General features: G+C 41.3%; 1 protein-coding gene across 2 annotated transcripts in view; it reads left to right on the forward strand.

The window, feature by feature from the left end:
* Window positions 1-21,204, forward strand: part of glis1a (GLIS family zinc finger 1a) — a 37,913-nt gene extending 16,709 nt beyond the window's left edge. The window contains exons 3-9 of one of the 2 annotated variants that reach the window (XM_076021767.1): window positions 2,913-3,074; window positions 8,744-8,857; window positions 10,385-10,514; window positions 12,001-12,151; window positions 17,698-17,813; window positions 17,915-18,013; window positions 18,506-21,204. In XM_076021767.1, the coding sequence (XP_075877882.1) occupies window positions 2,913-3,074; window positions 8,744-8,857; window positions 10,385-10,514; window positions 12,001-12,151; window positions 17,698-17,813; window positions 17,915-18,013; window positions 18,506-18,639 (906 nt within the window). In that variant the 3' untranslated portion in view covers window positions 18,640-21,204. Of the gene's footprint in view, window positions 1-2,912; window positions 3,075-8,743; window positions 8,858-10,384; window positions 10,515-12,000; window positions 12,152-14,384; window positions 14,660-17,697; window positions 17,814-17,914; window positions 18,014-18,505 lie in introns of those variants that run through there. The other variant, XM_076021769.1, reaches the window with a different exon arrangement.
* The last annotated feature ends 1,594 nt before the right edge of the window (window positions 21,205-22,798 follow it).

The raw sequence follows: 22,798 nt of genomic DNA on the forward strand, positions 1-22,798 counted from the left end.
CCCTTTTAATAATTTAATAAAAATTCTATTTAGAAATTCAAACTCAGACACACGCTTCTTACCTAAGTGAATTAGTCCACTAACATGACCTAATCTGCTGTCAGCTTGTAAATGCGTTGCCGTGGAGCGGATGAATAAAATTAAATCAACATCGACGTGCAAAAAAACTCATTAGTCACACGTGATGTAAGCGGGTAACGTCATTTCATTTCCATCAGGCGTTGAGGCCAAAGCATGTAAATTAAGTCATTCCCAGTGCAGCGGTGGAAAATGACTATCTTCCATGAATGTGTTCAGTGTTTGTTTATGAATTCAGCCGTATACACCCGCTCGTAATGTGGAGTCTCACATTAGACAGGTGCTTCTCAGCCTGTAAACACGTGTTTGCAAGCCTGCCCAGAGGACTTCTCACACATAAAATGTGACGCTAGAAAGAAATTTACAGGCGCCACTCCGTGTTTTCATCTCTGTCAAATTTCCTGTAATGCAGGTTTGCAGTGATTTCTTCCAGGGCATCTTCTATGTAATAATTGCTGGTATCATCTGTTACTGTTTAAGTTCAGAAGAAGCGCACAGGGTTCGCGCATGACATACAACAACTGCTAGTTTCCAACCGAACTGCCTTTGCTGTCAACGGACAAAATTGTCGATAGATTTGGATGCGGTAAAAATGCTCAAGTTGGTGTTTGCACACAATTGCCGCATTAACAATTATTTATAATGACCTGTTATAGGTTCAAATACTAAACCGTCTTGTTAGCCTTTGATGCGGGACACCAACATTTATTCCTTTTTGATTCCTCTTTTAAATGACGATTAAGAGTGCGTTCTCGACCCTCATCACATTTTAAATGTTAGGAAATAATTGCTGCTCTCAATCCGCACACTATAAATCAACTTTGAAGGACCAAATAACTAATTCACAGTGACTGCCCTTATGACCACACTCGGCTTTGTTACTCTTACCTAGATGAATAAACTACCCTAACGAGGTGCTTATTTTAATGTCAACCACAGTCCTTCCCTAAACCATAAAACAAAGTCTCATCCAGAGTGTTGCCACATCATGAAGCAGATGTATTTGTCAACATGGTTCTAAAAGGGGGTTTTGTGTGTTTGGATAAATTATGTTCTGCCAGTTTTCTATTTGTTGGTCTAACAAATAGGACGTGTAATTTTGAGGTTTTGTTGATTCCTTCAGCTGCCAGAAAATCACTGAAACACTCACTCTATTAATCTACACTGGGAGACGGCCTCAGAAAATGCATCATTTACTCGTGCGTAAGCGGTGTTTGTTAAAAGCGCAGCTGTTCGAGTACACTGACCCGTTTTTTCATGCCCTTTTTTTTGTACCCTAGCCTCACTTTGCTAACTTACATAATGACATAATCACAATAAACTCTCATCAAGCACTTGCAGGTGTTTCACCCATTCTGTTTACCTCTACATCCTTCCTCTGCCTGCCGATGCCAAATCATAAACAGGCTATCTTGCTCGTGGTCTTTTCATGGATAACAGCAACACAAGCAAGCAAATGAAAAAATCTGTCTGTCATCCGTCCATCCGTCCATCTATCCATTCATCCATCCATCCATCCATCCATCTATCCCTTTCTTCCATGTGCTCTTGGGTCCTACCCCTCAGAGAGACAAAACAACTTATTACTGTTAATTTCTACTGTCATTACATAGTCATATTCTCTTACTTCTAATTATTGAATGGAAACTTTAAGAAACACAGCGTGTGATGAGATTAGTTTCCATCCAGTTGAATTTAAACCTGCATAGTAGATAAACATCAGTTCAGTTTTAATAGGAAGCCATGCATAGGCATATTTTTACTATCACAACACATTAATAATTACCGCCACTCTCTCTCTCTCTCACGCTCTCTCTCTCTTCTCTCTCTCTTGTGAACAGGAATAAAATAACTTACTAAATTGCAGCACAGTCTAGTTGATAATGTTCTAACATTTCAAGTTTCAAAACCTTTAGACATCTGTTTTTATTTAGGAGCCAAATATATTCTGGAGTGTTTCATTTGTTTAATTTTTTTTTTGCTTCCTCGCAGAGGCCATTTGCTAACCAGACAATGAAACTTTGAAACATGGAACTTGATTTTCAGGATGTTGTTTTAATTGCCCTCAAATCTGCATTCCACTCGTATGCAACCTGATGAAAAATATTTTGCGCTACTTTTAGTCATGTTTAGTAGAGTTTTAATATACAATCCCATGAAACTAACTGTGGTATGTCCCTTTACTGGCTCATTAGAGACTTAATAAAACCAACAAAACCTCTGGAATGAATGGATGAGAAAAATAATCGCCCTAATCAGGCGCAAATTCATTTAAACCATAGAAAGTTAAAAAAGTGCTTTGAATGAAAAGTTACAAAGCTTTCCATCTCAGCTTTTACTTGCATGTTTGCAAGATGAAATCCAATTTTGGAGTGTGGAGACGACAGTGTCTGCTACATTTAAACACTCTGGCATTTGCCTCTTGTTTGGCCAAAGTCCAAGAGAAACATTCCACCTGATTCTACCACAGCCTGGTAGTGGTTTTAGCAGGAGAAGACTCACTGACTCATCAGTCATTGGAAATTGTGATTTTCTCATTTATTATTCACAGAGAAGCAAAGCAGAAGGAAATAAATAAAACCAGACTTGTATGTTTGCAACCAATTGGGACAATATGCACTTTATTAAGGAAAAAGGAAATGCTTGTGTGTTTAGCAGTGTTACATTTTGACCTCGGTTTATTTTTTAAGCTTTTCACTGCGATCAAATTAAGCACTGAAGCTCTTTATGAATTAACCTTATTTATTAGTGCCACAGTCTTTTGTGCAAACCAGCCACTGCGTCTTTACTATTGCTGTCCTAAACGTTAAGTGTGACAGTATGTTCTGTGTCAGTTTGAGGGCTGCACCAAGGCTTTTTCACGCCTGGAGAACCTGAAGATCCACCTGAGGAGCCACACGGGCGAGAAACCATACATCTGCCAGCATCCCGGCTGCCTGAAGGCCTTCAGCAACTCCAGTGACCGGGCTAAACACCAGCGCACACATCTGGACACGGTCAGTCCTCAGCCACCTACGTTAGACGTCCTCTAAATTTATTCATTTCCCACTTTTGGGTTTAGTTCAGCACATCAATTTGGTGGAGATGATGTGTCAGGGTAAAGTTGAATTTGCATAAAATTAAAACATACCTGCTTCCTTTTAAAGCTCACTGACGCTGGAAACTGTTTGATCACATGAGCCCAGCCAGGATCCTGCCTCAGAGATTTCGGTTTTTGCAACGCAGGCACCTGGAGTCATTTGCTGAATATGTAAAGCCCACTGCTTTACCACAAGTACACGTTTGGAGGTCAGGCCTGTTCAAGCCAAACCTTGCGGCTGCTTCATCACCGATAAAGGTGTTGGGACTCAGCTCTTCATATTGTACATCAGCTCTTGTTTAAACCGTTGCTGGTCCAAATGACCGTGTTTCCGTCACACTTGGCCGAGGAAGTTCAGGTAATGTCACAGATCTCTTTTGCAAAGGGGGCCTGACCAGGATGGCAGCCATCCACAAAGTCAACACACAGTTGAACAGCAAAACAAAATGAATCAAGAAAAGCAATGACTTTCCTCGTTCACCGTATTCTTTCTTGTACCCTTAAAATCGTCTCCGCCTTCTTATAATGGGATACTGGTACATGCTGTACTTTTCAAAATAAAAAACATTGTTGTTCTTTGTCCATCAGTTACTCAGAGGGAGTATCAAAACAAAATACAACTGTTCAGTTATTGATTAAGTGCACTGTGACTGTTAAGGTGCAGTAATCCAAGCTCTCAATCTCATCCATTAAAAACAAAACAAAACAAATCATTGTGAATTTATGCCAATAATGGCCCTCTTTTAATGTAGCAGAAATTACTCCAGTTTTTTAACAACGCTGTGGTTCTGCGTCGTTTAACTCGAAATAAACAGGCAACAAAATTTACTGTTGAACGATAAGTGATGAAACAATTGAGGGGAAAAAACGCATCAGGGGATTCGGGGAGATGAGTGTCATGCATTCAGGCTTGAGCAGCAGAAAACGTTATGAAATCCAGAACTGATGCAGGCTGGGGAAAAAAGCCCTTTTGTTTCTTGAAACCTCCTAAACATCGCTCCACCATGAGCACCAGTGCTGCCGTATAAAGGTCCTTTGCTTTGGTATACTTGGAGCTTATACTGACTAATACTCCATTGTTTATGTTGCTGTGTGCATCTATTTCACTGCTTCCTCAAAACTTAGATTGTACTTGTACCATCCCCAAAAAACAACAATACAGTAATGTTTTTAATTGACATAATATAATAATAACTCATATAATAAAATATAATTAACTTTCTCAAAGAAAGGTTACGTCAAAGAAACTGTGCAGGTTCCTATACAGAGTCTCACAGTAATAATATGTATTTTTTTCAACTATCACTTCACTCTCAACACCTCCTTTCATTGTCTCTGTATGAAACTGGAATGGAAATAAGAAATAAGAGTTAACGTCTACCTGATAACCTGAAGTGCTATGAAGTTTACAAATGTTGCATGTTGACATGTGCTGACAGGCTGCTTTGAGGTCACTTCTCTCTGGGTTCCCACATACAGCAGCTATGCAGTCAGTCTGCTTGATCTTAATTATTTAGACGTTATCTGAGGTGTAGCTACAATCTAGGAGAAATTCATCTCCGTATTTTGACATATTATTTAAAAGAATGTTGAATGTCTGTAACCCTCTATCATGTTATCTTCAAGACATTGTGATTAAAAGGATACAAAGCAGGTGGAGGGATTTAACTCAATAGAAAATACATGTCCAGATGTTTATGGTAAAAGAAAACCTGACTGTGGGCTAAAATCAAACTGTTGTGTTATTATTACTGATTTGGAATTGCAATTTACTGAGGTCACTCTGCCTTTGAGAAGTAAAGTTGTGGTTACTTTAGAAAAACAAAAACAAAACAAAACAAATTCAGAGAGTTCCTCTCTGAATGTGTTTCTTGTTAGTTTGTGACTTTAACACGAGGTAATGTTTGCATTTGTATTTCGTCTAAAATTGCCATGGGAAAGTACAACTTACCTTTGCCTAATGCCAAGTCTAAGTCAACGTGAGAAAACGCTGCCGCAGTCCAAACTCCACTCAGTTGTCATCCGTCTGTGTGGTCCTACTAATTTGAGTGTGAAAGAAAGCAAGAACCAGAAAGCATTTTTTTCAGCCTTTGCTTTTCTGTCTGCTGCCTCGGCCTGTTTGAGGTGGCCAAGATGGTCTTCTGTTGCTAAATCAAAACAGTCTGCACACATGGCCCTCTTCTTAATCACTATTCATTAGATTAATAGGTTTACAAAGAACACCATAACCTGTATAATAAGTTTTTAAAGGATAATTTGGCAAATGTTTCCAGGCTGACAGTGATTAGAACTGTGTGGAACAGCCTTTTTTTCTGTAATTGTTTACAGTTGTTCGTGTTTACTTTCTCTGTTTGTGACCATAAGGATAGTAATAAATAGCCCACAGGGAAAATATCCTTTCGTTGAGTCTCAATCTTACCCTAAGTTAACCTTTGGAACATTTTTGCCCAAACTGCGGTCAGTGCCTTTTTTTCCATCAGGGAAAGAAACAATGAGGTGACTTTTATTGGCTTGTTTAAACCATAGCAACCTGCAGTTTTCAACTCAAAGTTCGACAAATCTGCTTAAAGGAACTGTTCAGTAGGAAACTATCCCGAGGACTACACTTGTTTCATTGGTCTTTTTTTTCCCTCGGCCAGGAGGAAATAATTGAACAATGAAGTGAGCCAAACAATCCACAGCCAGGCTGGGGAAGGTAGTACGCAGCCTATTTAAACAGCAAGAATTAATCCACTTCAGCACTTGAATGGACATTATCAGCTATGCTGTTTGTTGCGCGTCTTCAGATTCTTTTGTCATAACCTAATATGTTACCATGTACGTACTTCACTTGCACATTCTTCTTTTTATTTTGTTGTTTCGAGTAAATCAAGAGCTACAACTTTAATTAGGCACATTTCAGGAACAAAAATGGTTCCATATTTCTCACTGCTTGCGCCAGGAAAAGGTGGTTGTGTGTAGAAAAGTCGTTGGAGCAAGAATAACGATTATAAAGATTTATTATCCCTTGGTTGCCCTGCAAACGCAAACCTCCTTCCGATCTGATGATGTTTAAGTCGCTCAACAACAGGATAACGTACAAAGGATTTGAAAGGATCTGAAATGTCTCCTATCATGAACATTCTCCAAAATGTCCGGATGTGAAAAGTGAGCAGTTGGAGCCGACCTTCTTTCACATTCAAAAATGAAACAAGCTTACTGGTAGTAAACTCCTTGATTACTCCTTTGCCTTATGATATAGAATATTAGCTGTGTGCACATTTCATTCACACAAAATCCACAAAATCCCTCTAACTCTAAACTCCCCCCGACTGCACCGCCGCCATAAAAGTTGAACATTCTTTAGAACGGTGAAACTACATACCTGCCATGGATTTATACTATAAACCACACTTATTTTTATTCCTGCTGACATGCGATGAGGACTTAGCAGTAATCCAGCAAATCAGCTCTCCTATTACACGGGTGAGATGGAGCTGTGTGTTGCACTCCAGTGTTATTACAACAAGCGGAGAAAGCTATTTTCTCCTTTTTGTGGTTTCACGCTGGTTAATAGCGGCTTGGCAGATGTGTCACAAATCAGAAATCAGACATTTGTGGCGCCATGACTTGGGCCCCCGGGGAGAATTGTCTCAACGTAAATAATTGCTGAACATTGCAAGACTTCCAGCCAAGAAAAGTCTGGTTTCAGTGCCGGTTATTGGTGTTTGACTAAATAACTTGTATTTTGTTACTTATGTTATAAATAGTACCCCATGAAAAATGAATTTTGTTCTCAGGGAGAAGGGTCTCATCAAAAAATTTGGAGTGGTTGGACAGCATTGACATGTCTTTAATCAGCGCAAACAGCTCTCACACCAGTCACACTCCATGATTTGAATTGATGCTGGGAAAACACTCTAATCCGATGAATGGAATAAGTACTCTCGCCCAAGAATAGACTGGATGACGCACTTAAAGCAGTAAGAATTTCTCTAAATTACCGTATGAATAAAGCGTTATGTTTGAATAACATGAATATCAGCTATAGAAATCCAGCCCAAAGTCATATTGTTGTATATGTCATAGAAGTTTCTCCTTCACACTTCACATCATTAACCTGTACAGATGCTTTGGTTCAGAAAAATAGACAATACTAATAACAACAGCTATAATAAATATCACGAGAAAAAAAGAGGTTAAGAATTTAACCATAAATTAATTTTATTTAATCATTCAACACATTTACCATTTACCCATCATATTGTGGTTGCATTGTTCTCCAGTCTTATTCAATAGTGTGAAGAATTGCTGCAGAAAGGTGTCCTATCGTTGCAAAGTGTGTTGCCTGTGCACGGTAGAAGTTTAAGACGAGGAAGGAAATGTAAATATCAACTAACATCTCAACAGATCTCCCACCCATGGTGTGATTATCACTCAAAATGATCAGTGAAACTGTGTCTTCCATCATACTCTGCTCGACTGGGCTGTGACGCCAAATGCCTTGTCACACTGCGTCATTGACGTATTCCCACAGAGCGATCTGGGGTTGCAACACCACACAGGAGAGCTTTGTTTAAGCCCTGTCAACGTAATATGATTACGCACTGACCAGCTTCTACAGTTGAAATCTGCTGCTGTGCGAGCAAACATTGTGAAATTTAAAGGAGAGTGTCAGAGCAGCGCAGATAAGATGCTTTGTCCGACTTGTTCATTCAAACTCTTCATGAAAGTTAAAACAGTTTTTTTTTAAGAAGATTATGAAGATTAAGATTGTTGAGATTATCGTCAAAGTTTGGGCCGACTCGGGACATCTTGTTGATGCTAGATACTTAATAGTTGCAGTACCTTGATTTGTTTTCCTCTCACACTAATGAGCATGAATCATCAAGAGGAAATAGGACATAGACCACACTAGTGAAAGAACGGGTTACAAGATTTCATTTACAGATTTCATGCCTCAAATTGTGCAAATCTTTGAAAGTAAATCCTGTGACTGTGTTTATTTTGATACAGGCTCATTTTTGTTCACAAGGTCTCTTTAGTTAAAAATTCTCAAACAAAATGCAGGCCTGAAAGAAAATGTTCTCATTCATATGATGGCACTGTAAATCTGACATGGAGGTCATAAGTAAGTGAATGGAATTATTGCTGAGCTTTTGGGCTCTGTACTGTTTTCCCAGTCTGACTCTTCTCTCTTTTCCTCTCATTAAGCCTTCAGACGAAAGGTAAATATACTGTATTTTCAGTTAAGGGGCAAATGGCATAAATTGTTGACACAATGTAAATGTCCTTCCTGTGTCTGTTAGTGCAGTTGTCACGCTAAGTAACCACATTCAGAGCATCTTTCCTAAATGTTTGTGTGAGTAGTACACAGGACTACTGTACACAGCGTCACACCTGTAGACCATCTGGATGTGGCTTCGTTCAACCTGTTTTATTATTAGTAAACATTTTCTACTTGAGATCAAACCCACTGTGTCTGTGGTGCTCATGGTGTTCATGCAACTTTCCATGGCCAATCTGCTTGTGGAAAAAACACTTCTTTTTTTTTTTTACATTTCCCTTCACTGCTCCCCCTCTTTTTGGTGCTGTATCTGTTCACAGAAGCCGTACGCCTGTCAGATTCCGGGTTGCACCAAACGCTACACTGATCCCAGCTCTCTGCGGAAGCACGTCAAGGCCCACTCAGCCAAAGGCCTTCAGGAGAGGGAGGTCAAGGTAAAAGCCGAGCGTGTAGCACAGCGTGCAGAGCACAGAGTGTGACTGCACCTTTGACACGTCTGGAGAGTTAGATTACATCAGACTGAGATGGCCAGAACAACAGCAGTTACTGAAGGTGACTGATGATGATGATGATGATGATGATGATGATGATGATGATGATGGTTATTATTATTATTGTTATTATTATTATTATTATTATTATTATTATTATTATTATTATTAATAATAATAATAAAAAAAAAAGAAATTCCATTCCTTTCACCGCACTTTGTATCTACCAATTTTAATCTCTTCTCTCTGTGGGAATCAAGCCAAACTCTCCACACTCACTTTACCTGAGAAAAGCAGGAGCAGACAGACAGAGTGGGTAAGAGGAATCAAAAATGTTTGCACAGGCCAGCGAGAAAGGACACATCAGTGTGCAGCTGTTGATCATGCCCGATCAAACTAATTTGGAATTTGGAGGTTATATTCTAGTGAAAAAAACAAAACAAACACATGATATCTTGCAGGGAAACAGTTCTCGCCCTGTTATCAACACTCACACTGAGTTTGTGGGGAGGTTCTTGGTTGCTCCTTCTTGCACAAAGAGCAACTCCAGCATCTTCACAAAGAGACAGGAGGAGGGCAGAGTGAGCATGTTTATGATTCAGTAGGATGAAATACAACAAAAGGTATTACACACACACACTTCCTGGAAGTCAGAATAGGGAACCTATTGTTCGTGGTTATCTGGGCCTTATTTGTTTTCTATGGACCGTGAGTGACACTGGGGCTGTGTGTGTATTCCCATGCCTTGTTTGGTTTAAGGAGAACCACGTGTGCTCCTAAGTTGTGACATGGCCAACACGCCCTGCACTACAGTAAACCCCGCGGGGCTAAAAAAAAGAGAAAAAGAAAGGGCTTTGAAATTTTAAACATGCACTGCGCAAACTGCTTACAGTTATACATTTCTTTGAGCTGATGCGTCTCGGTTATTGAAGTTTATGTCTTCATAAACATGGGTCGGGGCAGGCATATTTTGCTGATTGTTCATACTTTTGTGGTTCCTGGGTGTCTTTCATGAGTCCTGGAATGGTCATTAAATTGTTTTGGAAAGTCCTCTGGGATGCTCGATAATGAAGTTAATTGTCTTCCTTTAATATTGTTAGAGCCTTTTAGAGTAAAATTTCCTGTAAGATTCCTGGATTTTGTAGACGGAGATGCTGTATTGCGAGACCAAACAGAGCCAGGCCATCTGGTTTGGGCATCTATTTTTTTGTTTTGTTTTGTTAAATGAACAGTAGAAAATTGCTTGAAGGAATCTGTGTTTTCAATTGATCTGTTGTCTGTAATCAAAGTTTGGCTCCGTGAGAGGTGTTTTTACTTCCCAAAAGTAAAATGCAAGTGCACACTACTGGACTTGATCTTGATCACTCCCGTTCCCAGGGGCCGGCAACCAAACTTGCACACCAGCATGAGAACACACATCAAATGTACCACCTAATATACCTTTCATCTGTATCTTGGTCTCTCTACCAGGTTCAGGTGCACACAGTGCTGCAGTCGGACATTTTGAGTGATTGTCTGGCCAGGCAGCATCTCCACAACAACTCTGCCCCCTCCCATCCAGGAAACAGCTCCCCTTTACCCACCCTGGAGGACTTCACAGGTAGGAAATGGTAGTAACCACCAAACATCACCACACACACGCCCACAGACACACACACACACACACACACACACACACACACATACACACACCAAAGGGTGTTTTGGATCACAGAGATGATGGAGAGCTCTGCCACCGAGGTTGTTCATTGGTCGTACACCTCTGTTGTCTCATTAGCTCCTTTCCCTGCTCCCCCCCGACCGACCCCCCCCCCCCCCATTCCTCTGGTGATGGCTCATCATGCCAGTGTTTACCTCGTCCAATTATTGGCCACCGACTGTGGGCAAGTTGCCCCCCCCACCCCCCACCACCACCACCTCCCACCCGTGCCCATCCGCCAGCTCTTCTGAACCAATTTTCCAGCCAAACTCTTTTTCTTTTCCTTTCAATGGCTGAACCAGGATCAAGAAGCTGTCAGGTACACTGAACCTCAGTTGGCAAAAGAGTGGGGAGTGTGTCCAGGAGAGCTGTCTGTGCCTATTACTTCAGACTACTTGCAGTTTTACCCGAAAGACGTTGAGGGGGGAGGGGGAAAAAAGCCTCAAACAGCACACTCCCAGCTGTTTATTCAAAGTAAAACAAGCATGTCAGTGTTTGATTTTGAAAACGTTCCAACAGGACTTTCTCCTTATCAGAGTTTGACTGTACACTGCAGCCTGCATCTAGCTCCAGGACTGTTCAGTGTATAGCTGTGAATGCACCTTAATGTCCTGGTGAATATATATACATCATCAGCTAAGTCAAGTAAAAGCACAGTTTTGAAAACTTTTTGTTTCTTTGTTTTTTGCGGCTCAAACTAACGTTTCAGAAAAAAACTGTTATTTCAATATGAAAACATACCTTAAAAATGTCGTGGCTTTTTTAATTGGTTTGGCTTTTGCTATCAAATGTAGCTATAGGTAACATTAGTCAACTACTGAAAAGCGGTCTCATGGCATAACCCACTTTTATTGTTATTGGTAAAATGTCCATCTTCTCAAACCATTCATTCCTTTTACTGTGTTACTTCTTACCTGTTTGTTGTTCTTTGTGCTTGAGCATTTTATATTAATTGCCTCATATTCATCTCATTGGCTAACCATTAGCTACTATGGTATTCATTTTTTTAAATTCGTTTTTTTTTTCATTTGAGGATTTTTTTTTTATGTCATTAAAAAAATATATATATTCATTTACATTTTAAATAAGGCACCTTGGTCTCAATTAACCAGTTTTTAAGTGCAACAAAATTTCAGGTGAACCTAAAATTGAATAAATTAAATTGAATAGTCTTAATCTGTCATTCTGTAAGTGAATGACAGATTAAGACAGTTGACAGTATTTGCAACAAATTAGCATTGCCTATGAGTTTTCTCACCACATTGGGTCTTGCTTCCGGTGCTCATGTTCTGCTGTTCATCTTCTATCTGACAACTGTAAATCTTTGAGAAAAATGATTTCTACATGTGATATCTTAGAGCCATTGAAAAAATTGTCTGTCTTTCAGATGTGTACTCAAACACGGTCCACAGCGGGAGAAATTCAGAGTTTGTCCCAACATCTGCAGACACGTCCTCCAGGTATCAAGTGCTGGAAGGAAACTTTGATGTCAGCGGCCCGATATCTCCACTCCCGAGCCTGGGGAGCTCGCGAGAGGGGTGAGTGTGAGCACGACGAGGCCATCAGTGGATGTTGCATCCTCAAAGTCTGCGGAAATGGCTGTAGACTCACACTGTCAGCATTTCTGTGCTTGAATTAGATTTTTATTTCGAGTGGATGCTGAGGCGTCTTTTCCAAGAGAAGCCGTCCGTGTAGACGTGCGTCTGGTTTTTTTTTGTTTTTTTTTGTTAGTTGGTTTCGCTTTATCTGTATCTTAAGGTGAAATCATAGACCAGAAAAGCTTATCATTCAACTCAAACTATGGTCAAAATAACAACATTGTTATCTTTGTTATTTCTGGCAAACAGCCTATTTTCTCGTCAGTGATGTACCGAGGCAGAAGCATTCTTCCAAATCACAGAAGAAGAAAAAAAACATTCTCCCACTTATTCTTCGTGGTGTCTGGCAAGGTTTGTGTTATCTGCTTCCGCTGCCAGGCCAATAATGGAGCTGATTCATGATTTCATTTGCATTTGGCAGTTTTTCCCCAGAGCTATTTTCTTCCTAGGATAAAAATAGTAAGAGCTGACCATTCTTTTCAGCTCTTCTTTGTGAAATCGATTCCTGAAGATGTTCGGCCACTCCCCCCGAACTCTCCATTCATCAGTTTCCTGCGTATTACATTTTTAGTTTTCTTCTTTCAAACCGCTTAACGCTCAAACTGTGTAAGCAGCTCCTACGCAAATGACCCCGGACCCACAAGTAATTTCTTAACCTTGAATATTAGACTCTGTTTCAAATCTTTTGTCTGGAGAGCACATGTCCATTACAGGGAGGGGGAGGAGGTGGGGGTTGCAGGGAGAGATGTGAGCTTGTGCATTCTTGAGTAAACCAGACGCATTATCACCAGATATGGAGTTATGGCTTTGCGGTTCTTCTGATTGGGTACTTGAGGACCGCATAACTCATGTGTTCTGTAAGCTGAGACAAATCTTGTCTATTCTAGAATAAAAGAAATGAAACTAACAATAATACATCTGGCACCCTCCAGTCAGTGGTCTGGAGACACATCTCAAGTCATTTAAGTATTGCCAGTAAACCAAGCTTTTTGACAACAAAGAGTTTGTGTCCACTGGAGGGGGGGGGAAACTCAACAAGAACCATGTTTTAGAAATTATATAAACTTTTGCCACTTTTTCTTCCAACTTCTTTTGAAGTAGGCTTCAAACCACAATGATTTGATAACACATCATGAAGTCAAATTTAAGTCTTTTATGTTAGAATTAAAAAAAAAATTCCTGCGTACGCAATACGGCAACTTTGTAAGTAAAAAAATAAAATAATTTTTTGTGATATAAATGTGTGATACATTGTAAAGTTTTTCACAATGTATCCATATTTGTCACATCCCCCACTTGTTTTGGTTGAATGTGTTGACAAATACAATGATAACACACTGTTAAGTGCCTGCAGACATTGAGAGAGGCTCAGAGAATCAGCTCAAATAAATCAATAGTTGTTCATAATCGTTTAGTCATTCAATTCTTCCAGCATGAACAGAAAGTCAGTTAAAGTCCATTTTTAGGATTTCACTCACATTTATTGATTTTGATTTGGTGTGAATATGGTTCTAAATGGGTCCTAATTGGGCTAGTAACTTTTGTGAAGTTAACGTCCGTGTTATAGGTGGGGATGCTTATGTGACAACATGTTGCTTGAGTGTCGGCTGATGGCCAGTGACAGTGTGTGGTCGGACTATAAATCCGATCCATGTTGCGTCACACTTTCTGTTTCCCTCCTCTGTTCCATCTGTGTCGTGGGTCTTAGTTTGATGTAAGGTTGCTGTCAGTTCACCTGAAGGCATCGGGCACTGAGGCACCTGACTTTTGTTGTGTGCAAAGGTGTTGATTTGTTTGCTTCCAGTGTGATCAGTCGGTGCAAATCATCCGTTTCCCCTGTGCAGTTCACTGAACCAGCAGCTCTCTTGAGCTCAATCTAATTTGACTCTTGTCAATATTAATCAGTGGGTTGCGTTTCCTCCTTTTACCAGAAATCAAGTGTTGTGTTCTCCTTTGGTAATTGTTAAAAAAAAGATTGCGATTTACCCACAAACAAATCAACAATGTGGAACAAACACATGACCTCATTGTTGGACTCAGTATAGTAAAAACTCTGTTTTATTGCCTGTTCTCTTGCTGTTCCGGCCTAAACACGCTTCCATCTCCTCAAAGGTTGCCGCCAGAGCTCCCATGTGACCAGGTACAATCTCTCCATTGATGTTTCTTTATATAGACTGAGGATGTCATAGAATCCGACTGGTGCCTGCAGTACACGATGGCCTGCCAAAACCAACACCAGGCCGGCACTTTCCCCCCGCAGAATTACCTAGCGAGACGTTAAACAGGTGAAAGAGAATTATCTCTGCTTCACAGCGCAGCCGACATCAAAGCCTGACCTCATAGCTAGGCGTGTTTGCTCTGGCCTGGAGGGAGCGTTTGGACAGCTTTTAATTATTTCATTTTTAGAGGGATTGAGAGAGCCGTGCTGAGGCTCGTCTGGCACGGAGTATTTGTGATGCTCAGTGTTTGTGTGTTTTGCGGCCACCAGGGTGGAGAGCCGGATTGGGTTTTTCTCTCTCTCTCTCTCTCTCTCTCTCTCTCTGTCTCTCACACAGCGTGTCCGTCATATACAGGATGGCTCTCATGCAGATTCGCCATTGTAGAATTTGTCAGAACGGAAAGGTAATGGCGTTTACTTTGCAGGAGTTCCATGTGACACCCAATCCAAAGAGCGCGGCTTCGCTGAAATGCAGCCACCTTTAAATATTTACTGGTTAGCCATGTTAAAAATATCTGTATTACATCCCCTAAGTGCCCAATTGGGAGCACTTAAATCACCTTAAATCTCCCTCTGCATTACCCATGTTCAACATAATTCTCTGCAACCCCTTAAATCAAGAGCACGCTTGCACATTAGTGTCTCTCCTCAGCCAACGCTGGAAAACATCCACAGACTGGCACCCACAGTAAACCTTCTTGTCTCCTGCTGCTGATCCCGTGCAAGTGTGCTGCAGCAGAAAACGGCGGGCCACGGATTAGGGATGCACGCCGCACGACAACAGTGTTAAATTAGCATGCAGGATTGTTTTCATACCAGGTGTACAGAGAGCATTTGGCTAGCGTTGGGGGAGTGCAGAGGAGCTGCGGGCGACTGGTGGGTTTACTGGCTAAATTATGACCAGAGCGACGGATCCCCGAAGCTGCGCTGACAGCCGCTCCCTGGGGCAGTGCAGGCTCACTGTTCGGCTAACAAGTCAGAGATTTTTTGATGGGAGTTGCTGGGCTTACCGAGCCGCACACGGCCCAGCTTCAGACATTTCAGCAATGTTATTGGACCGGTGAAAGAATGTAAGCGCTGGAGCCGACATAGTTGTTTATAGTTAAGGTCAGCTCTGATGGTTGTGAGGCCGGTGAGGGTGGCGGAGGGGAACGGGGGACCCGGAGTGTTGAATTCTTGGGCCTCGCAGTCATCGCGCACACTCGCACACTTCAACAGTCGCACTGTATCAAAGACTGCTTTGTTGACACGATCCCACACAAAACCTGGTCTCTATTACCTTGAGAAGCCACAGCCATCTGTAAGTTATATTAGTTTTTTCTTTCAAAAGGTCCTTCTGAATAATTTGGCTTTTATTGTGTTGGTTTACTCAGAGCGGGGGCCTTTACATTCAATGTAATGCCGTTTGACACAGGGATTGGCTCAAAGGAGACCCGGGGAATGATAAATGATGGATGCATAAAGAAATCCCCAAACATTTCCCCTTTCTATGACTGGTCAGATTTGAGTATGCAGGCGCCTTGGGCCAGCAGCCATCAGTATCTCTGACTAGGTCTGACTTGTTTATGAAGCCCACTAAAGTTCCACCAGGAGAAACCAGCGCCATTTGGCTCCCAGGGGAGCAATACGCTACAGTACATCATCCGGCAGAGTTCTCAGGCCACGTGAAATGCCGAAAGGGAGCCCTTTGAAGGGAGAGGAGAAGGGGTTTCAGCTGCATATCTCCTCAGAGGAAATATTCGAGTGCCTTTCTTTCTTCTTGAAGACTTGGCTTCACTGACTCATTCGTTCCCATGTTTGTGCAGAGTCAGCACATTCCTGCAGCGTAGCGATGGATACAACTCCGCACAAAGCCCGCCCACTTTACCCCCGCGATGGTGGAAACACTTCCTTGCATGAACTGTACTGCTGGAAGACCAGTTTAAGTGTTTACATGTTTGTCTGATAACACAGCAGCTGTCGCTCTGCCAGCCGAGGCTTGTTTTCCCTTTCGACTCCATTAATCCCAACAACAGTAGAAACAGTTTTTTCTTCTGCTTCCTCTGAGGTTCAGGAATGCCCTCCTCAGTTCCTTGAGAAAGTAGAAACAATGGTTGGGTGCCGCCTATGTGCCGCTATCGTGTTTCATTCATAATCTGTTGTTTTAAGATGGTGTGATCTTTTGCTCCGATGTCACATTACTAATAATTTAGTTACGTCTCTGACATAATTCTGCCTGGCTCGCCAGCGGAGCTCAGAAATCTGCGGTGGGTTTAGTCAGGCTGAAGAAATGCTCAAAGTCATCCCTGCGTGATGAGATGGAAACCTGAAAAAGTTCCGCGGGAGTGAAGATCATGCCAGCTGGAAAAAGTAAAAAACAAAGGTTGTGTCATAGAAATGTCACTTCTGCAAACGAGGCAATTATTCCAGTTTGAATGGACTCTTTCCTGGTGTTGAATTGTGTTCAAAAGTGCAATTTACAACCTTTTTTTATGTCACACTTGAAAACTTGAAGACTCAACAATCATCATCAATCATTGGTTATTTTGATTTAGTTGCCCTCCACTGTAGTTTGAATAAACAAAGCCTCACGTAAACACAACCGGAGGGAAAGGCTTGGTGTCAGAATCAAGGCATAGGCCAGGGTTGCCAGTTCACACTGACACGTGCTTTTAACGTCTGTCTCACATTCTCACGTCACTTGATGGTTATAGCTCGTGCAAGCCTCGTGCTTTTCACCAAAATGCCTCCAAGCATGTGCCCAAGTTTGAGCGCGCGCATGGATAACGGGCAAAATCTGACTGAGGCAGGTAGCCAAACTTGGTAAACTTGGCACAGGCTGGGGTTTTTACTATCTGTTGCTAGTATATGAAATGCACCTTCTTGCCTTTGTTCCAAAACCCTGTGAACGTGACACAATTTATGCTTTTTCATGAAAAAAAATAAAAAGCCCAGCCCAAACACAACACAAAGCTAAATTTGTTCCAACTGTAGGAGGATGACTGCTAACGCTGAAGCCCATTCTGTCAAAATTGAATATGCTGATGCTAAAAAGACTGCGGTGCCACTAAAAGCAAAAGGCTAATAACAAAAGCATATGTTAGTATGAAGTAAAGCTGAGCATTGTTCTGGACTACAAGCTGAAGACACTCCCATTAAATCTAATCCGAACACACTGTATGAGTTGAAGTGTTTTGTTGTAGTTGGCTGAACTGCATATATAATTTTCCTTCTATGCTTTGCATAAATGTTCACGCTGAGCCTCCTTTGGTTTTTTTTGTCCCGACAGAACCAGATCGTCGTCGTTGTTCGGCCCATTGAACTCGTCGGCTGACAGAGTGGACGCCCAGCTGCAGAGCTACCACAAAGCCTACGGCCACCAGCAAGTGTTCGCGCAACAGCAAGGTATCGACCGACTCGCGACGGCCGCGTCGGACAAACAGATTTTCACTTACAGTCAGCAGCCACCTCACTGACCTTTGCACTCCTCCCTGTTGTTTGCCAAGGATGTGTGTACGGCGAGGGGAAGGTGCTTCAACCGGCCAGCAACGGAGGCTTCGAGGCGGCCAGTTACTTCACTAACTCCGCTGCCTCGCACTCTGCAGGTGAGAGCCGCATGTGTTGCAGTTTAAGTAATTTGAGGAAGACTTCAAGCGCCTGAAAAAAATTGTTGATTAATGATGAAAACTCAGTTTCGAAGCTGATTTGCTGATTTGAGTGATTAAGCTCTTTCTTGCACTGTCATCTTCATGTTCTGCACAACACCACTTTCACATAGGCCGTCTGTTGAATCGCACTCTGTTCCCCTCCTCTCCCCCACCGCACTGTGAAAACAGGCTTTTCCTTCAAGCGTAAACAACAAGTTGGATGGGTTCGGAATCGCTAAGCGTGATGAATGCTACTTGTTTGCAAGATTGATTCACTGATTGGGCAACGAGTATTCTGGAAACTCTTGCATCAGTTCATAATTAGCTGCAGGTTGATTATAATGGTTAAAGATAATTGGAAGGAAAACTGCAGGCACATTCTCCTCCTCGGGAAAACAAAGGAGCTGCTGTGAAATAATGTATTAATTATCTGTTTCCCCCCTCTTTCAGGGTTTGATATGTTGCAGGGCCAAGTGGGAGGAGGTTATTCCATGTCTCCATGTTCGGATGACAGCTTCCTCTTCCAGGCAGGAGGCGTTGACCGCTGCCTCAATCAGATCTACTCCATCTACCTGGACTCGTGATGTGAACTCTCACCTCAACCACATACAGAAGGAGTGAGAAATGCACTGCGTTCTTCAGGACAAAATGCAAGGCCAGTGTGTACATCACTTTTCATGGCTTAAGTTATCTACAATCTCATTCTTAACAGTTATGAAAACAGACCAAAGTGAAAACTTGATTGAAGACAGAGCTGAGGGCAAACTGCCAAACATGAAGCGCCAAAGAGGAAATCTGCTCGGATTTTAAGTGAAATAGCAACAACATTTATTTTCAGAGAAGTCCAGGGTGTTTGAGATCTGGACATAATGAAGTACAGTCTCTTTTGTTATCACACAAATGTGATAACAACAACATGCCAAAGGAAAGAAACTCGTCATGCAGTTCTGCATCACCGGATGAACCATTTCATTTTTGTTCATTTCACAGCAAGAAGATGATGGGCTTGTTTTTAAGTCTTCTCTGTGTGGAGTTTGCATGTGTCGTGTGTGTGTGTGGATTCTTCCTCCATGAGTCCAGAGACAGACAGACATGCTTTGTTAATGTGGTGACTCCAAATTGCCCATAGGTGAGAATGTGAGCACAGATAAATATATAAATGACATCAAAAATGAAAAAATATTGAAATGACTGTGAAGGGACCTTTTTTCTCACCCTAGTAATGCCTATTAGTTTCTTGCCGCACTATTAAATAATCAGACTCAAAAACATCACCCTGCCCCTTCTTTTCCTCTTCTTGTCCTGTTTATAAGCAAAGGGATAATATGTTGAGAAATTGAAACTATGAGAGCTTATAATAAACATATATTTTTGGGACAGTTCAAATCTTACGATACTTACTGCATCATATAATAATGACTCTTTTTTCTTTTTTTTTTTTTATAGCTATTCACTATTCACAGTCTGGTGCATACCAAACACTCCACTGAAGGAGAACCAAAACAATAGCAATGCAAGGAAATATATATATCCTTTTGGATTAATCAGTGCGAGCCATCCTACAAAGAAAAAGAGCAGAGTCACCAAATCAAAGTTTTGGTCAGCCATGACTTTAGCGTGGAGTGTGCAACATCTACAAGGCCCCATGCAGCAGATCTGAGAGGTCTTTTGGGGAGAGGGGTTGAGAGTTCATTTACTCTGGCATGTTGCCATGTAGCCTCTCTTAAAGATTAGACTGTGAAAGACCCTGCTGAGCAACACAACAGATTAAAAATGAGGCTTCTGGTGATTGGCCCATGTAACATTACACAGAAAAAAATGCTAAATGTATCAACTCAATTGTCAAACGGTCCTGTTGAAGTTGTAGGATTTGTTTATCCCCAACCAAATTTTCTTGTAACCAAAGGGAGATTGTGAAACCCCCTTGATTTATAGTTCTCAGCCGCACACAAGGCATCAGCAAGAGTGCAGTATGCAGCATTGTAAAGTGAATCAGCGCTGCCACCAAGTGGTTAAACTGCAGAGCCTGTAAAATACACAGACGTTTCACTCAAATAAGTCACTTTCCTTTTTGTTTTCTTATTATTCTTTCAAGTAAATGCCTTATCCGCTCCCATTGAATACACACTGATATATGCAGTGTGGATGCATCCCTGCCTTATCTTGACTTCCTGACTCTTGCTCATTCATTGCAGCTTTCTATAGCCTGTACAGACGTGCTTTTATTGACTATTCATACTAATCATCATGTGTACAATTATATTCTGTTAACTGTGTTATTGGTGTCAGTGCATTAATGCCTTCCCAGAAAAGCGTACCTGTCTGCTGCCCCAGCATGTTTAATGTGATGTATTTTCCACCGTGCAAATGATTGTAGGTCAGACTGGCCATGGACACCCCAGCGTACGGCAGGCACAAAGGCCACATGCATCACATCAAGTTTTTTTGTAGTTGTTTTTGTTTTTTGGGCCGTATAGCAGTTGACATGCTACCTATCTGGATGTACTTAATTATTAATAATAATCATAATTAATAATCAACACACTGCATATTATTTTGTATTGTAGTCCTTGTACTGGACTTTATATTAAAAGTCTTTAGTACAGAGTTGAGTGCAGTATGGGTGGGAAACATTACACAAAAACCAGAAACAAAAATACTGCACTAAAATATAACCTTTGTTACTGTGCAGAAGGAGCGTTGTCAAGAAAAATAAGCGATCCGATGTATTTTCTCTTTTGTTGCCTATGAATGTGCCTGTCCAGTTTGGTTGTCATTTTCTCTCTCTGTCAGTGTTAAATTCAGTCAGACGGAGGCGTGCCTTGTTTACAATAAGTTCTGTGTCACAGAGACTCAAAGACAATGACCAAAATGGAAATGTTTACACTGATTTTGTAGCAATTATAAGATATCATATCATTCAACAGTGTATATAGACTGTACAAACATATGTCTTTTCTAGCTGAATAAAGAAAAAGTCTGTTTGTAAAAAACAAAAAACCGAATGGATGTCTTCATATCAAGTCCTATTTAAAATATTAAAACATCTGCAAAATGAAATACATTTTTGGGATCTGGATGTGACAGTGGCGGTCCTGTCACAATGCCTCCAATTGATCATGCGCCCTGGCTACTTGGCTAAAGGGATTTCCCTTTGGCCAAATGGTTAAGCGGGAGTCTGGGGTTCGAAGCCCGCCCGGGCCCTCTGCGCCTTGCCACATGGAGTTCTACCCGGCTAAGCTATCTTCATTTTGTCCATGGGCGTTCGACAAAATAATACTGACAATCAACTGACAACAGCCGAGAACAGCCGAGTTACTGGCTGTTGTTGCCAGTGGGAGAATAACGAACTCAAAGGCAGAACGGGTCATAACTGTGAGGCCGCCACAACATGGCGTCTTGACGCTTGGTTACTTTGAACTCAAAGAGTACCACAACGTTCGCAGATCGCACAACGAAGAGCTGACAAAAACTGTACATATACTGTCCTGACTGTGTTAAATTGAGTTGGCTTTATGTGGCCATGCTGACAGTGTGATAACCTCTCTGGATGGAGAAATATTTATTTTGCGTCACACTGGGTTAGGCTCCAGCAGACCCCCGTGACCTTGATCTCGGGAAGAAGCGGGTATAGAAAATGAATGAATGAATGAATGAATGTTTTCATTCACTTGGTAAAATAATAAATTTGGCTTTTGAAATTTAGCCAAGAATAAATATAAATAAATGCTGATTATAAATAATATTGCGTCCAAAACTTTGTTGAGCAGTGAGAATGGCTGGATAACTATAGCTGGCTAAGCAAGGATAAAATAAAAATTAAAAAAAGAAGCAATTATTGACACTGACTTGTAAGTAAGTAAAATAATGCAATACAATCGCAATGTAAGTAAAATAATCTAGAGTCCAGGTTTATTTACATCAGGGAAAAAATAGTTTCTCACTTGCCTTTTGGATAGAAGAAAAAATAGCCTTGTTGGATAAAGGGTCGCACGTTTACCTCATAAATTCTGTCCCCCACTCAGCAATAGCTTACATGTGGACTGGTGGTGTTAAAATGTTTCGACGTGATCACGTTGAGTGCAGACTAAAAGAAAAAAAAAACTATATATATATATATATATATATATATATATATATATTTATTTATTTATTTATTTTTTTGCGCGTGTTCTGTCTGTCATATCAAAAACCGTTCCATTGATGTAGGATACGTTATAAGCTATACATGCAGTACTTCATGTCCAAATATTTTATTTTGTTTGCTTGTTTGAAACTGCAAGTGTGAGAAACTGCAAGGAGCAGTAGCTCCTTCGCGCCACAAGGGGGAGTTTCTGCCAAAGGTGAAGTTCTGACCGCTGCTGAGAGGAGGGCATTACCTCCTGTACGCGATGCTGTGGGCGGAGAGTCTCTTGAGCAGGTGCATAGGACGGATCACCGTCACAGTAGGTCAAAACCGTGTTTCTTTCACTTTGACTGTTTCTGAGGTAACTTCTTCAGAAAGCGTCCAACTGACAGCCGGACTGGTGTATCTGACGAGGACGAGTTGTAAAAAAAAAAAAAAAAAGAAAAGAAAGAAAATTCTGTTGCGTCTTCACGGGCGGCCCCAATAGTATGCGCCCCCTGCTGGACACCTGTAAACCTGCAGCTACATGCTTTTTGTGTGTGTGTGTGTGTGTGTGTGTGTGTGTGTGTGTGTGTGTGTGTGTGTGCGTGCGTACCTGAAACCTGCGTGATATTTCC

This window comes from Nelusetta ayraudi, unplaced genomic scaffold (assembly GCF_046127955.1).
Source record: "Nelusetta ayraudi isolate G7.1 ecotype Tasmania unplaced genomic scaffold, CSIRO-AGI_Nayr_v1 ptg000011l, whole genome shotgun sequence".
NCBI classification, from domain to species: domain Eukaryota; kingdom Metazoa; phylum Chordata; class Actinopteri; order Tetraodontiformes; family Monacanthidae; genus Nelusetta; species Nelusetta ayraudi.